The 17,816-nt window shown below is 37.5% G+C and overlaps 1 protein-coding gene across 17 annotated transcripts in view; it reads right to left on the reverse strand.

Moving 5' to 3' along the window:
* ptprt (protein tyrosine phosphatase receptor type T) overlaps positions 1-17,816 on the reverse strand; it is a 311,398-nt gene that overhangs the window by 240,356 nt on the left and 53,226 nt on the right. For all 17 annotated transcript variants that reach the window (XM_078948035.1, XM_078948033.1, XM_078948029.1 and 14 more), the window contains exons 3-5: positions 5,170-5,330; positions 4,227-4,337; positions 2,090-2,171 (exon numbers count right to left, since the gene is read on the reverse strand). In XM_078948035.1, the coding sequence (XP_078804161.1) occupies positions 2,090-2,171; positions 4,227-4,337; positions 5,170-5,330 (354 nt within the window). The remainder of the gene's footprint in view (positions 1-2,089; positions 2,172-4,226; positions 4,338-5,169; positions 5,331-17,816) is intronic.

Raw genomic sequence — 17,816 nt, forward strand, 5'->3', positions numbered from 1 at the left:
GGCAGACAGCTGGTTCCAATTGCAGCAAGTTTTTTTAGTCCACAAAGCTAAATCAGGATTAGGCAGCCAGGGACCAATAACGAGCATGGGAGCATCAGAGAAGAAACAGGAATAGTCAAGATCCAGCTGAGATTTGGGGCAGGCATACTGAGTGCGAGATGAAACAGGGTCAGAAAGATCAGATTCAGATAAAACGCTCAGTAATGCAGACAGAGTGGTACAAACAATACTTTGCACTGAGTGAGGCTCAGTACAGTGCTTATATACCGTGAGTGGTTGCACATAAGAGTCAAGTGTATGGCATCCAGAAACTGTGTGCTGGGGTTACTGGGAAATGTGGTTTGTTTAGAACTCTGGTTCCATGACCAGAGGAGGAAACAGAACTCTGACTTCTGACAGCTGCACTGCTGTAGTGCTGATTTGTTGGGACAGTATGAAATACAGAATCTGTTTCATGTTTTAGTCATGATAGGTGACACCTGTCTATATGTAATCCCTGAAGTTTGATGAATTTTTTTAGTTTTAATGGCTGTTATGGATTTTGAAGACATGCAGGTCATAGTAATCCAAAGAGTCTGAATGAAACTAAACTTGACGTAACCTTGGAACCCTTTAAATGTTGAACTTTTAATCCAAAATGTTTCTATGACTCAGACTTTGAATAATTAAGCATTTTGTCTGAATTCCTCAGATGTATTGTGGTGGAAAAAGATGAATCCAAAGGCAAAGCTCTCAGTTTACTATTAAACATTCCTACCCTCAATTGTTGCCATGAGCTATCAATTTTAAACAAAAGATGGTGGCCACAGCTGGTGAAAAATGACTGCATTGTCCATTGAAGTTTGGGCTTAAGCTCATGTACTTTAGGAGGAGCAAGATATCCCTCCACAGAGAGAAGCTAAATAAGATGCTTGGATGTCTGTCAAGAATGCTGCCTTTTTAGTGAGAAGATAGGCCAATAATGAATTCAAAGGAAGCCCGATGATAGACCCTAGTCTGACTACTTTTAGATACATACCTGTCTGACACCAACAAGCATGATGCTTAATTAAATACTTTGACAGCTGGATCTAATAAAGGCTTCAGTGAACTCATACTGGTTTGATCCTATGCCACTTTATGGAAGTGTTGTTTGTAGAGAAGCAGAGAGAGTCATGGCAACGAGACAGACGAACAGTCTTTCAGTTGATCAGGCAGCCAGACGATGGGTGACTTTGGTCTGGCATTGAGACCATTCTGCGACTGGTTGATTTCATTTGACTGTCTGCAGACTCAGATAAGCCCAACGGAGTGTGCGCCGCTCATTTAGCAATGATAATTTGCCTTGACAGTAATGTTCTGACTGCTGCAAATGATGAAGACTTGCACAACAAGAGAAGGTTGTGCCTTCAAAACCTGTTAAAACCCCTCATTTCCTTCTTAATGCCATCACCTTTAGCTTATTTTATTGTGTTTTCTTTTTATTTTATCTGTGTTCACAATTGCTCATATTTGCGTCATATTTTGCTTTTAAATTTAATCTATGGCATGTATATACTGAAGCAGTAGATATGATTGAATTCCACTTAACTTAAAGTCCTCCTCTAAACATTTTTTGATCTGTAGTAAAAAGCATCCCAGTGGTCTTTTAATTATGATTATGCTGTTTTTAGCCAAAATAAAAGAAATTGTGTCATTTTCTAGTACATAGTTTCTGCAGAGCAGCAGAAGTCCTGGTTGAGACTGTTGGCGTGGACACCAAAAATACAATTTTCTATCGAGTAAATCTTTAACCATTTCCTACTTGGTTGGGGAAGTCGTGGTATATTTTTAAACCGAATAAACTGCATTTAAATATTTAGCAAACACGAATAACAAAAATGCCATGAGTGGGTCGTAGAGCGATTTTTGGTAAACTTCTGTCAGATTTGAGTGATGGAGACCCTGAGTTTTAAAATTATTCCTTTCACCTTGTAATCCGTCAACAAATCTCACAATCTGTCCTTCAAACTGCCTCTGTGTGCATAACAGCCATAAAACAGCCGACACTCAGTAGGGCTGCCAATGTGCAGGGTCACATGTACAAAAGCATGCAGTCTGTCTCACTCACGGCAGGGGTGAGCCAGGACTCGTATGTCGTCGACGGCGATGTACCCCGGATGGCCTTGGACTGAAACCGCTTCAAATATTACCTGAGAGCAGAGGAAGACGGGGAGAAACAAAGTAAGAAGATGACATGAAAAGGAGTCAGAAATAAAACTTTTTCTTCAGCTGTCTGCAGCATCTTGATGTCCCTGTGAAGCTCAGATGGGAAGCCTAGGGGAATTTTCCACTAAAAGTCAGCCACTATTTCTCTTTTCACTTCACCACTTCTGTTTTCATCGTTATGCCAACCACATATGTTGTCAGTTTTCTCCTCTTTTTTTGTACTTCTGCTCCTTGTTCCATGCATTTCTGCACATTTTCTTCTGTCCATCTCTTCCCTTGACCTTTTCTGATTCCCATGTTTTTAAACATACTGCATAAGCAGCCATTATTTCATTTTTTGACCACTCCTTTGTGTCATTTCTGAATTCTCTCCTTCAGAGCAGTGTCTTTTTCTTTGCACAGCCTTTAACACACTGTGAGGGTGACAGGCAGTGAGCAGGGCTGCCACGGGGCCGTGCACTCCTGGCTCACATACACACACACACACACACACCCACACACACACACACACACACAAACATGGACGTACCTCTGTAGTGTGCTTGTCAGGCTCCTCTACTCAGTCTGAATACTAAAGACCTCTGGTAGTTCAGACATAAATTCCACTCTCCCTAGCAGAAATGTCACTCGTCAGAGGCAGATATTGATTTTATTTTATGTTTTTCTTTAGTCAGAACCAAATTTCGCAGCTTTTTGTTGGCTTCTGACTATCTGACCAGATATTGGCTTACTTGAGAAAAGAAAGGAACTCAAACTTAAGGCAGAAATTTGTGTTGATTTGAACCAGATTCAATGGAGTTTCTGTATTAGTTTATTTAATATGTTCTATGTGTTGATGTTGCTTTTGTGTTTCTTTTTTAGTTCTTAACAAATACTTTTTTTTGTTGCTGGACATAAAAATGTATTTTTAGAAATTCGGTGATTTTTCCACTAAATCCCCACATTAAGCAACTTAATACATGTGAGACAAATTCTCGTTATGACAAAGTGACACATTGTTCTGTTAAACCACCCTCTTATAATTATTGTAACTTTAAAATAGATAGAAAAAATGCTAAAGTAATGGTAATTTTTAATGATTTGAGGTGTCTATGTTAAAACTGATTGGGTTTACATATGTTGTGAGGTGATAGAACTTCTGTGTGTTTTTAAGACCACAGATCAGAGCTGCATGAAGAAAAAAAAGAAGAAGAATATTGTTTTATCGTCTACCTCTGAACCAGCTCTGAAGCAATTCAAAGCAAAGTTTAAAGACAGTGCTACAAGTTTGTTGTTGCCCTTGGTGCCCAGCGGTAGTCTCTTCTTCAAAATGGCAATATTTTTGTCTTTGGAGAAAAGGAAAATGTCATCTCTCTGCAGGAGGTTTTGTGTAATTAGGGATGGAAGCCCACAGAGAGACACAAAAGCATTTAATTCACTTTGGTTACTATTGTCCGTGATATGTGTGTGTGGAGTGGAGGGGTGCATTCACCGAGCACAGCTCAGTCATTAGGTGGAACACAGTCACTGCAGAGCTGCTACCTCACTAAAACAACCCAGCGGGAGGGAGGGGGTACCTCCACACCTTCAACAGGCCACCGCACAAATGAACAGACAAGTTGTTAGCAATTTAAGAAACTGTTTCTGTTACAGTAAGAGCATTTAAAGTAATGAAAAGGGAAGTGTTTGCATGTGAACATCATACAATACATGTGTTATCCGTTGAAAAAGCCAATGCACTTTTAGATACAGGCTAACTTCATTCTGATTAAAAAAGAACCTAATGCAAAATAAAAATATTTAGCTTAGTGCATACAAATTTGAAAAAAAAAAAAATTTACTCACTTCACATAACTAAAACCAATCTTAATAGTACCTTACACATATTTTGGCTGTTGCAGTTTTTTCCCTATGAAAGTCAGCAGCATAATTACATTTAGGTCAAATAAAAGGGCTTTAAAATGTAGAACAAACACAAAATATTATTTGAAAACATCAGTGAAAGGAAAACTCAATGTTCTTATAAGTTAAAGGCAAAAAACTATTTTAAAGTTTGATACCTGGTAGGAATTGGGCCAGAAGGTAGAAATAGCCAGCTCCGCTTTCACCCAGCCCTCAGTGACGGTGTCAGACGCGTTCCAAACGGGGTTGCCCTGGGGCCCGCCGTTTACCTGCACAAAGTATCATCAAAACAGATTTACATAATCTTAACATTTTGAGAAAACTCATGATGCAATTCATCCTTACATCTAGACCAGAAGAGACCATCCTGAGCCCTTACTCCTTACCTTTCTCTTTTGTTTTGGTTTATTCATCAATTTTTTTAGTTTTCAGTTTTCATTTCGGTCATTTACATTTGGGTGCTCCACTGCACCATTTTAAGACTGGCATGTCTTATGCTAATGTTAAATTTGTAAAAGTTTTCCTTTAAATGGTTCAGGAGATTAATGGAACATTCTCATTCATCAATATAGGAACACATGCTGAAGTAAAACAAATAAGCTAGGTCCCAAAGCACTTCGAATAGCCTATCTTTTGCATATTTGTGAGTTAAAAAAGATTTTTAAATTTTTTTTAACATTTATGACCATGTCAATCTGGTTTGGCTCAACACAAGTAACAGAGTGACCCCAAAATCTGCACAATTGATTGATTGTATTCAACGCTGTTTGGTAACTAGACAAAAGCATAGAAAAACAGCAGACAAATGGTCTGCTTTGGCTACTGATTATTTGTAAAAAGTGTCTACAAAAGGCTTTTATTTTATACTTACCTAGGAAATATACAAACACTACTATAAAAAAACAAAATACTACAGCCAGTTTGCTTTTATACAGACATCAGACATGCAAAGATTTTCTGTTTTTAGCTTTCTTTTAAACAACCAGGCAGAGAAAGCCCCACGGTAAACTTTACAACTCCTCAACTCAGAGTAGATGTCTGTTTATTTGCCCAGTCCATCATTCCACATCATTCACACAAACTCAACCGATGGACCCACACCTTGATGTAAACATTGAGAGTGCCGGGGCTGGCTCCGTCCCTGCTGGATAAAGAGTAAAGGAAGTCGATGCAGTGGGTGTCATTCTCCTTCAGGACCGGCATGTACAGGTGAGCCTTCTGCCAAGAAGCACGTCCTGATGCGTTTACCACCATGTATGAACCTGCAGACACACAAACAGAAAAAACAGAAATGATTTAAAACAATCAGCTGACCTAAAAGCTTCCAGGCGTTTAAAGGCACCGAAAGACAATTTACAAAGGTTATAATGTCCTATTTATACAACAGCAAATAATTATGAATCACATTTTTAAGTGAACCACAGACAAGAATTTCTTGTGAGCTGCATTGACCATATAGTTTAATAGGAGTAGCATAGTAATTTCATAACAGAGGCAAAATTTGCAACCTATCCAGAGTATGCCCCTCCTCTTAATCCATTTGAATAGTCCAGTTCCAAGTGACCCAGATCAAGTTTCTATAGAACCAGGTACCAAAGGCTCCCATCATCAGATAAGTACAGTGCAAATATATGAACAAAAATTCCCACCATAAAAGATGTCTACAATAAAAACGCATTTTATGTAGTATAATAGATTTGATAAGAAGTGCATTACATTTGGTTTAAACACAAAATATCGGCTCTCTGAAAAAGACAAATAAAAAAGGTCAGATGTCAGTTGATAGAAGTTGCTACAATTGTGAGTTTTTAAGTAAATATATGTGTTAAAAAACAGTTGCAATCGTTGTTTTCCGCCTTATTCTTATCAGCTTTTAAGCATTGATGTGTGTGAGATGTTGATCATCTGTCCTAAGAGAATCTTTTCTTCCAGTTTCCCTTTTCTGTACCCAAAAAACTATCCTTATTTCATGTCTCCAGCATCTTCATTTTTTTTTTTTTTCGTTTTACAGTTTCGGTTTTGGGCTTTCTGAAGTTTTCAGCAGTTCTCGATTCATATAAAACTTAGCTTTCCTTTTATCCATCTCCATATGAGTGTTCCAGCAACACAATACTTAAGGCGACGGTTCATCTTTGCTATTGTGAAAGTGACATTGTGCATAAAAAAGAACAAAATTAATTTGTTTATGGATCTACAAGATAAAAAAAATGTTCACTGCTTTTAATTTTGGTAAATGTTTTTTTACACAAATCCATCTTACAATTTTTGGTTATTTTTCAGGGCTTTTAGAAATAAAGGTGAGAGAATTTCTGTTTTCAAACTGTGTTCTTTGCATGCAAAAAAACTCCAATCTTATGATTTTTGTTTGTGAATTGAATAAACTTTTTTCCTCTTTGGAATAAAGCATAAATCTTCTGGAGACATGATATCTGTGACGGTGATTGTATTTGAGCATCAGTGACATCAGTTCTGACTATATACCATCTAGATAACTATTGATTTCTAAGTACTGTGTGATGGAAAGCACCTTGTAAGTTTTGCCAGACCTCTGCCAGATGCTTAATACAACAGGAGAAGTAAAAAAGAACAACTCTTGAAGATCTTCAGGTCACTGGAACTATATATCAGCATCTTAATGTATCCAGACGCACGGAGGGTTCTAAATCAGCACATAAAACACATTTTCTCTGACAGCTTATAGTTTAAGTGTGTTATAGTCAGTGCTTTATGGCACAGGATGGAGTTTTTATGGGTTTGCCAGCTCCATTTGGATAACTGCCATCAGCTGCCCTGAGAGCTTAAAGTAACTGGGAGAGTCTGTAGCGAAAAGTACTGTAAAGAAATACTGAATCAAGCAGGTGTGACTGTGCAATTCTGACGGCAACCGTGAACGCACATGTTTTTTTGTCTTGTCAAAGAGCTGCTTTAAACAGAGCTGCATCATTCCGATACTCAAACAATGGTTGCGAATTGTTACACGTCTTTTACTATGACAAGCAGCTCAGCGGAGAAGCAGGAGGTGCTACGCTGCCTGCATTCACACGAAAATTCACACATATGTTTCTCAGCTATGAGGTCAGAGACGAGAAATCTGTTCAAGTGAGAAAGCTGGAAAATGTGCTTGCCATGTCAAAGAATGCTTCTTTTGAGCATGCACGTACATCAAAATAAGTGGGTCAGCTAGGTAACAACAAACACTGCAGCACGTACTGCCACCAGGGACCCCCTGTTCTCACAAATACTGCACAGTGTCATTTTTTTTTTTTTTTTTTTTTTTTTTTGTCATTGTTTTCTGCAGTTGGCAGGAGCAAAGAGCAGGCAGGATATATATCAAACTATGTCATTCAGTTGCTGTAGTGCCTCTGAGCCAAGCTTTTGACCCCCCCTGCTTTAACGATGGATCTGCAGCCTAATCTAATATTGTTTCAGATTACTTCAAGCGCGTGATTTTGGTTTAAATGCATCCTTTCCAAAACACAAACCAACCAAAAGGCCAACAAGTGTCTATGTGAGGCATCCACCAGTTACGTTCTTGACAAGTGAAGGGCTTCTTTTTTTTTAAACAGGACGTGAATGAAACTGGACATGAATCTAATAACCAACTCTGACAAAAGGTGATCGTAAAAGCTGAACTTGCAACAGAAATCAACCTTTTCCTACACAATAACTCATATTTCTACAACAGTAAATTGGTGCAAAACTTCTACAAATAACATAATTGAAACCACCTCAGTCTGAATTAGAAAGAAAGAAGTATTAGAAACAGAATCTAAAAATTGAACACAAAGTTTCATAGATTGCATTACACAACCTGACCTTGTTAACATTTTTTCAGCTTAAGTTGAATTTATAAAAATCCTCCATTCAGTTTGATTAATCCTGAATTGTTACAGAAATGCACATCAGTAATAAGTAACACAGGATTAAGAGAATTGAGTGGTATCTCTGGGTTTTGAGACAATTTGACAACAGAATTACATCAGCCTGTCTCTGCTGGTCTTATCTATGCAAAGGCAATGCATTAAGGTAATGCTGGTTCCACTTATTATTATTGTATCAGTTTGTATTTTGTTTAGATTTTTTTGTCACACACAGATCTTGTCTTTTTTTTTATAAATGTTTATGTCAATCTTGACATGGATAGTGTAGATGTAGATATAAAAAGCATCTACTTTCAAAACGCGAGCCATCCACACGAGTGGAAACAAACACTCAATAGGACACCATGTTTAATGAACAACAAATGGCAGAAAAATACAGAAAACTTCAGAGATGTGCAAATTTCCTCATCTTTATGCTACCTTTTTGACTATCTAGACATACTGGACTGAAGAGCAGGCAGTGGAAGCTGTGAGGGAACAAAAGAAGAGGAGGGATCAAAGAAAGAACAGAGAAAAACTCATTCTGTGCTGTGTTGTTCTTTTCGCGTATCAGATACACTGTCAATGGTGAAAAAGCATATCATTGCCATTATAAGGTACACAGCGAGTAGAGTTGGCAGAGTCAAATAAAAAAAATGGCGCTACCTCTCGGCCCATTTAGTACATTTAATTCCCCCTGCAGTGCTCACACACACACACACACACACAAAGGCATACCTACATACACAAACACACAGTGTTGGAACCCATATGTTCTGTGTCCTGAATGGGTAATGGCCGTGCAGCATGGCTGTCATCGCACATAGATATCAAGACTTGCAATGGATATCCACAGAAACTGGAAGTGTTTGTGGACTGTATGTAAGGTATTAATCAGTCACCACTTGTTTGAATTTTGTTAAGTAAAGATTAATCTTTATTTTAACTAACTGTTGCAAAATAGAAGCTGAGGCTCCGGTAATCCCACTTGTGTGAAGTTTGAACATTGAAAAACGTCCTTTCTATCTATATATAGTTATTCTATTTATTTTAAATGTATTTCTAGAAAAAATATAATAAAAAAAAAAAAAAAAAGTCCCACTCCCATCACCTTTTGATCTTTTTTTTAAATTCTTCCCACTAGTCTTTAAATTATGATTGTGCCGTTTGTAGGCAAACTCAAAAAACCTGTGCCATTGTCTGGGAAAGAGCTCTGCAGAGCTGTAGTCGTCCATTAGACATTAACCTCTCAGTTGTAGGCAGGACTGTTGGTGCGGAGAAAGCCTGCGCTTATTTCCTATGATCCCTTAGTTTACGCCATTTCCCGCTAGCTCACAGCCATTCACAACCCCAACCTTACATTACTAGTACACAGATCCATTTCTCTCCAAGTGGATGCATCAGAATGGAGCAGATAAGGGAACCTGTGGCCAGCTGATTGCTGTAAGCTACAAGCTTTTCCAACAGCATTTTGTGTCTGATCCTGATTCACAACAATTTGAATATAGAAAAATTCAACACCCAAAACACAATTTTCATTAAATTGGGTCTTTAACATACAGTAAATATTAGATTGCATTTTCATGGATAGTTCACAGTGCTCACTTATATTTTGAAAGTGTATTGGGTATTTTTCCAGTTCATTTATGTGGTTAATTTCCAAAATATCAAATCTCTGATGGCGTTCATGCACTGCCCTGCTCTCCTGTTTCTCTGCACTTTGAAATAATCTGATAACCAGAAAGTCAATAATTGACAAGCCATCGACAGGGTGACAGGCTAAATTGTAACTACAGGGAACTTCTTACTCTCAGGTTCTGTTTATGCCAATTAACCCTGCTACCCTCCGTTTCTCATCTCGTCTTTTTTGCCCCATTTTTCTTTTCTATTCTTATAGGAAATGTCCCAATCCATGCTTCTTTTTCCTCACATTCAACCTCACACCCTTTTTAACCCTCTCTCTTACCTTCTGCAATCTCTCATGCCATCAGCAGCTCTTCAACAAGACACCTCACCATCATGGTGAAATGTGCTTTCATAAGTTCAAAGAAAAAGCTTTTAAAGCATGAAAATCTATTTTTTTTCTTTTTTTTTTACTACTCCTTCAGTAAATGGAGCAGGTGCTGTGTCTGAAAAGGTGTGCATTGGTGGGCTATTTGTGCAAGTCTGGGGAATCTCAGTAAACCTTGTAAATAGCTTCCATAATGCTTTTAGATTGCTGTCGGCTGGCTCTCTTCATTTAACCTAAACACACCAGCTAAATGTTGACACATCACCAATACCTGAGGACAAAGAATGACTTGAGAGACGAGAAAAGATCTACAAAGATGAGGCAATGCAGGCGAATCCGCCCAACAATGAGGAGATGTGCTTAAAAGGTCACAACAGAAGATCGGTGAGCTTTAAATCCCCATATCTTATGGGGTCTCTAAATTAAAACACCACAAACAAGAATATTTACTGAATTTTCTTAGTACTATATATTTATGCCTGTTTCATATCTTCAACATGGAAGCATTAAAAATCCAGAGAAACATCGGAAAAATGAACATTTTATCTGATCCCCGTGACAAATCTTTTGTCTTTTAAATTTAAGACACAAAAGTAAAGAAAAGCAGAGACTAAAACATCCTTTAACAGATCAATTAGATTCCAGATTTTCTATTGAAGCACTTTGTCGATACAAGACATGAACACAATGTGCTGGAATGGTTCCCTGGGGTCTGTGTTCAAAGCATGCTGGGCCTTTTTTCCCCTGTGCTCTTGAGTCTCTCTCATTCTTCTTATCTGCTGTTTATTGTCTGTCGCCTTTTGGATAAAGACATCCTCTGAGCCCCGAGCGAGTGATCTCTATCTTTGCTCACAGCGTCTCAGGGCTCAGCATACATTTTTAATTTTGACTGGGATTTTGCAATCAGCCGTAGAGAAGTGACATGGAGCTGCAGCGAGGTGGATTGCGTCCACACGTGTCCTAAAAATGTCTATCAGGCAGCATCTGTGGCTGCTTTTGTACTGTCAACTTTTTCTCAGCTGAACATATTCCATTGTGTCTACGTCTGTCTTTCATGAGCTTTTTATGTATTCCTTTTGTTACATTGCAAAGACATAGAGCAGTACACAAACATTTTCAAGTGCTGCATTTTCAAGTATTAAGAGGAGCTGGTTATGGATTGAAGGTCTTCTTGCCTTGCAGTCTCGTAAGTACACACAAAAAGTACACAAAAGTCCAGGTTGTGTGCACAAATCGTCTAAAGTACTTAGGGTTTTTTTTTTTTTTTTTTTACTTAATGATGTGGAAAAGAAACAAAAAAAATGAATTTGTTACTAGCATTTGTTTGGCTGTCCAGATCACTGTGATATTTTGCTATCTTAAACTAAAACATTAATGCACCGCTTATGTAAAATAGAGAATGCAGGAAGGTAAATTGTAGTTTTTTTGGAGATATTTACATTTAAGGAGCTGCATCAACTAAGATTTTGATTTGCTTTTTATAGATTTCTCTTAGCTTGCAACAATAAATGTCAAAAAGCCCACATATCAAACTTCATGCTTTTGTTAAAATGAATTTTATCATGCTTAACATATGAAAAATATTCATCACTAAATGGTAGCCTCAAAACAGACAATGGTGGTGTTCAAATGTCTTTACTACTCTTTGTCAGTCTTTCCTGCTGTCCAAATCTACAATTCCAAAATGCAGTGCTCTAAAAAATTCCCACAGGTCTCTGCAAAAAACCAGTGTGCATTGATGCTCACTATATTGGAGAATATAGACCACAATGAGTTTTTACATGAAAAAAATTTATTTACATTTATATTTTACAAACTATCCAAATTTTCATTTTCATAACACAGTTGATTCATAAACAGTCTTTGTAAAATGTGATGTCATGTTTGCTGTTAAAAAATAAAATAAACAAAATTTGTACCCATGGTGTTCAAATTGCTTTTACAATCCAGGGCACTAGAGAGTCCCACGCTATATAGTTTTTTGGTATCAAGGGAGTAGGGAGGGAATGCGGACACAGCCGAATATCTAGCCTTGAAAGCTTTTAACCAGACTGAACAGCCATATTTAGTATTAAGGCAACACTGTGAGAGGACTAAGCATGCCTGTACAGTCACACACAGAAAAATCACAGATGTGGAAATGTGCTTGCTCACACACTTATCTGCATTCAGAGAGGTATAGGGAGATTTTTTGCTGTTTAAGACACCAATGAATTAGATCACATGGACACTTACATGTGCCCAGGCCTAATGAGGAGCTGCTGAAATCCGCATCTAATAAGGTGGTGGAGACAGAGGGGCTGCTGATATCGATCAGCCCTTCAGGGAAAACCTTTATGCGTCTCATAAAAAAGCTGATCAATAACTAACCTGTAAGTCAAATGCAGACTGCATATATAGTTATAGACACGTGGAGTAAATCCTTGTGATGAGTTATCCCTGAGGGAACTCTAAATCCCAAAAGTCCTTGCTGCCTCTTATCTTGAATGGGATGACCTATAGGAGATCGAAGGGCAAGCATGTGACAACTGACACTAGAGACAATAGATGGAGGCATCCATCTAACTGAACATGTAAAAGATGAGTTAGGCGACACTCAGACCAGGAGACGCTGCATTTAAAGCAGAGGGTGTCACGTAAAAAGAAAGTCTTTCATTTTAGTATAAAAACAGAGAATGACAAGTTAGAAAGTGGATTATTTTGAAGAAAGTTATGTGAAATAAATAATTTAAGTCCATACTTAATATCAGAAAAAAGAGTTCATTTAATTTAAATTAATTGAAGCTACTTTAAAGACCCACTCCAAAAAATGGTTTTAAATTAGTTTTCACATAAAGGAGGACGTAGATTTAAAGAAAATAAAAATAATAAGATTAAAATTGCGTCTCTGAGTATTTCTTCATTCAAATTGTAAGGAGCAGTCAGAAAAAGACTGGAAAAGCTTGTAGTCGTGACATAGAAGCCACAAGATCCCTGCTCCACTTCATTCCAATGCATCTGCTTGTAGACAAATAGATCCATGTACATCTCTGTTGCCTGAGCTGGCATCTGGCTCCAAACTGTAGTGCTGGATAGCTCCAATATTGCTTGCCATTTTTGTTGCACTAGTAATATTAAGATGGGGGTGTGAGGGACTTTTTGGTAGTAAGAGGAAGTGTGAACAGAAGGATGTCGGGAAGCAGGGGCAGGCTGACTCCGCGCCACAACTCAGAGGTGAATTTCTAATAAACTACTGCCACTCTACAGAGACTATGTCCTAGAAAACGACATAGGCTGTTTTTTGTATACATAATTGCACTTTAAAGACCACTGGGAACGCTTTCAGCATTGCTCAAAAAATAATTGGAGTGGGACTTTAACAACTGATTTGTTGGACGGACCTCTAAAAACACAACTACTGGCTCTTAACCCAATACTGGATTTCATTCATTCATTCCCTTTTGTTCCTTTTAGAGCCACTGGGCTGCTAGAGCCCATCTTGACCACTCATGGTCAAAGGCAGGGGCCAATCTGTCGCAGGGCAACAATCACACACCCATGCACACTCACATTCACACCTAGGGGCAATTTAGAGTAACAAATTAACCTTTTTGAATGGTGGGAGGAAGAAAACCCACGCGTGCACAGGGGTCCCACTGGTGGTATATTTTACATACCCCAGTCAGGACTTGAACCGGGGGCCTTCTTGCTCTGAGGCAGGAGCACTAGCCACTGCGCCACCGTGCAGCCCGATCCTGGGTTCATGGCATTGAATCTTCAAAAATTCAGTGAACAATGAGACACAGAGTTTACATGATAAATGTGCAAATAATGTAACAAATGTATTTATGAGAGGCTCATTAGAAAATGTTTGACCGTTTCAAAGATATTATGGTGTCAATAACGATGCAAGTTTAGTTGTAATTTACTAGGAAAAGTCACATAGATCAGAAGGATTTGGCACAAGTGGAGGGATTCTATGAGCACCAGAAGAAGGGGCGGGGGTTAAATTCTTTGTTTTGAAGCTACAAATTTTGTTGTCAGGCAAAAGTACAACTGACAAATTAAAAAAACTTTAATAGTGTAATTAACCTGTCATTCTTTCTTACTTCAGCAGTAAAGCTAAACAGTAATTACATAAAGATTGTGAAATGTGCACAAAATGTACCATGTTTCTAATCAACTAACTTACATGAGGAGGCCCCCACTAATTCATCTACCCATAAAGCATAGCTGTATGGTTTCCATATTTTGCTGAACTTACTGCTGCCCTCGACCGCTGCTTCGTCTTCTCCCTACAGCACTGAAGCTGCATGTAATGGTGTTTTTAATGGCCTCTGCATTTCAACACATTTACCATCTAGTTTTTTTTTTCTTTTCTTTCTCAAGCTTGACTTGTGGAACCATGCTGAGACAGGATGGAGGGCTGAGAGAAGGTGATACATAAAACCTAACAGACGACAATGAGTTTTCTATCAACTCATTCTCATGCAACACTGACACATCAAATTTTAAAGCCAGAAGGGACTCAATTTTTATTTTTTCTGAGTGGAAACCACTCAAAATGATGCGTTTAAAGGCAAAGCAAATGCATTTGTAAAAGAAAAATAATCATTTTACCCTTGGGAGAACAGACTGATGACTCACATGGTTTTATGGAGAGAGAACTCAGTGAGATGCCTGTTCACGATGTGCTACTGGTTCTCCTCTTGATTAGACTCATTCAGGGTTATTACCTGGAGAATTAAATTGTCAATAATAAATATTTTGCTTGCATCAATTCTCACTAGGGAGATGCTTTATACTCATGAGATCATATTTGTGAAGGCAGAAGACTGCTACAACTAATATATGTGAAAAAAAATTCACAAAAACAGCTAATATGTATGAAATTCTTGTAATGTTTTACCATTCCCGATTTTATATTCTCTTAATAACTATTATCTAATTTCAGATGATTTTTATTTTACGAGTTTGTTTACGTCTTTGTGCATTGAAGATGATGCAAGCACAAACATTTGCCTCTGAACGACATTGCATGGTGTGTTCATGTGAATATAGTACTATTTGAACATTGTGATTCAGAAAAATGACACAAAGAGCTACAATATATTTTTCTGGCAGAGAGAAGATTTATTTTTGGCCTAGTTAATGCTAGTAAATTATAATGCACTAGAAAATCAAATGCTGACAAATATTGGTTTGCCCCTCAGTAATTTTTTTAAAACTAAAAAAGTTCCCTGTGAAAAACTAGTTTCTCCACACTGTTTTCTTCACACTTTTTCTAACCATGCAGTCCAACAATCTGTGCTTTTTCTCTTACCTATTAAGTGAAATTCAAACTCAGCTTAACCTAAACCAAATTATTTACCTTTAACCTAAATAAGTAAAGGGATTCCTTAATGTTCTGATGGAATCTCATGTTAGGTGCAGTAAAAAGTTCTTTGTCTTGCTTTTTGAAGTAGCTGGAGGTGTGAAAGCCTTAGGGCTGCTTCTGGAGTTGCAGACCAATAGTGCAGATATTTTTTTTTTCTAATGTAGCTAGACTACTATAAGTTTATTCTACAAAGGCAGTCACATGCCTCACCTAGCAATGCTAGAATTCTTAAAAAATCTGCCTCATTAAACCAAAACTTTTTTGGACAAAAAAAAAGAAAATCCCCTGATCATTCCATTAACTGGCAAGAACAACATTGCATCCAAACACATCAACTTCAAAATGTAAATGATGTAATTGTACATAGGGGTGTCCAATTATTGCATTAATCCTGATTTCTTCTATAACTGTAATCTATTAAGTAAAGGATAATACTCGACTAGGCTTCTGTTATCAGAAATTAAATGAAAACGCAAATGGCCTGATCATGATGGACGGTTACTTCCGCAAATTCCATTCATTTCTAATAATGGACACCTTGCAGAGCATTATCAAGCTTTTACCATGGTCACTTACAAAAGAAATAAATATTGAATCAGTTATTAGTACTTTAATTTTGTTATCGTTTACATTCAAATAATTTTTCACAAAAAGCGGAGTGTGACGCATTGACATAGTAACAGATAGAGCCTGAAACGACCTAGCTCTACGAAAACAGATGAAAGTTGTATATATGCTGAACATCATAAGTGAAACAAAGCATCATTTCAGAGGGAAAGTGAACGTCTTCCAGCCTGTGTTTGTCCAGATGATGAACCAACTTCTTTCTTTGAAGCAAAATCTAAAGTTTAAATAGTTAGGTTGAATGATTTAATGAAGTTCATTGTGTCTATAAGTTCTATTAAGCACTTAAATTATTTATTTATTTTTTTTTTTTTTTTTTTCGGCCTCGGGGCGGAGGCCAAAGTCCTCCGCACCGAAGACAACAGACACCGCAGATGGATCATGGAGGCGGTGGAGATCAGAAAACGAGCCCACACTTCCATGAACCGGGATGAGGGGGCTTTCCTGCTCTCTCACACCTGGAGCAACATCCTCCAGAAAAAGACGGACATCAAGGGGCGGAGTCACTTGTCAAAGTTTGACAGGTGACTCCGCCTCAGTCACAAATCAGCTGTTTTTAAAGACGTCACACGCCACCATCTGATGACGACCCTGACGAAGGCGGAAGGCATTCCGCCGAAACATGTCGGTAGGTTTTACACAAAACAAACCCAGTGTCTGATAAAAAATAAAAAAAATAAAAAATAAAAAAATAAAAAATAAAAAATAAAAAATAAAAAATAAAAAAATAATTTAAGTGCTTAATAGTTACGTTGAATGCAACGTAACTTTATAGTGTCATTCACCTTACGTTGAATGACACTATAAAGTCCCTCTTGTTTTATCTTCTATCTTGCTGTTATGATAAACTAGAAGAAGGTACTATCTCAACATGTGTATTATGATTTTAATAAGAAGTTCATAGTGAATATTTTTGGATTAGGCAGAAAGGTATTCCCACTGTTTTTTTGTTTTTTTTTATTTGTTAAATTAGAGCACTGAAGAACCTGGACCTGATGTTTTTTTATTATTATTATTAAGTGTTCTAAAAAATACACCTTGGTTATGTAAAAGTAAGGTGTGGAATTCTGTGATAATTGCAAACTTTATAAAGCCACTTTTTAAATTGTATTTTACATTTTTAATGTTCTAAAATGTCACAAATTGAAATGGAAAATGCCTTAGGACGTTTGTCACAGCAAATATTAGGTTAGATTACAAACAGTAATAATTACTTCCAAGTCATAAGTATTTTTTTGCCCAAAAAAAATGTATTGGATGGCCACACTAACTTTAAATTATAAAAAAAAACTTCATTTTACTGGCAGTGCTTTGCCATATTTTGTGACGAGTTCAGAACAAATCAGTGATTTGAGCACCAACACTGGACTAAAACATCTGCCTCACCATCTCACAATGAATTACAAAGATTTTCACTGGAGGTGAAGATGGTGGCTTTCCCATTGACTTTATTTCTTGATAAAGATTTCTTTGGGAACTGCTGAAATAGCAAAGGTCATTCCTCAAACTGCTGATCGAGTTATAGTACAACATTGGGAAATTTTCTTAGAATGATAAAGCATCACCCTTTTAATGCCTTTTAATGCCTGAACAGAAAAGCATAATTCCTCCCTCTGCAAAAACCATTTTTGCTCCACAGTTTACAGTAGATAAGTGTTGAATCCAACAAGTTATGCTTGGCCAAGTGAGACTACAGAAATCTTTGTGCTTTCATCACTGCCAGTTGCAGAGTGACTCACACAACAAGCACATGAACGCTCTTTAATCAGTTTAATGGTCTAATGCCATGGAACATTTGATTATCCATTGTGTGCATAGTTCGACAGATATTTTTTCTTAAGTTCAAAGGTCCTCAGGAAAAAGGAGATTTTTGTTTTCACACCTTCAGCGTTACCTG

This window comes from Oryzias latipes, chromosome 5 (genome assembly GCF_053564925.1).
Source record: "Oryzias latipes strain Hd-rR chromosome 5, Olatipes_Hd-rR_3.1".
Classification (NCBI taxonomy): Eukaryota; Metazoa; Chordata; class Actinopteri; order Beloniformes; family Adrianichthyidae; genus Oryzias; species Oryzias latipes.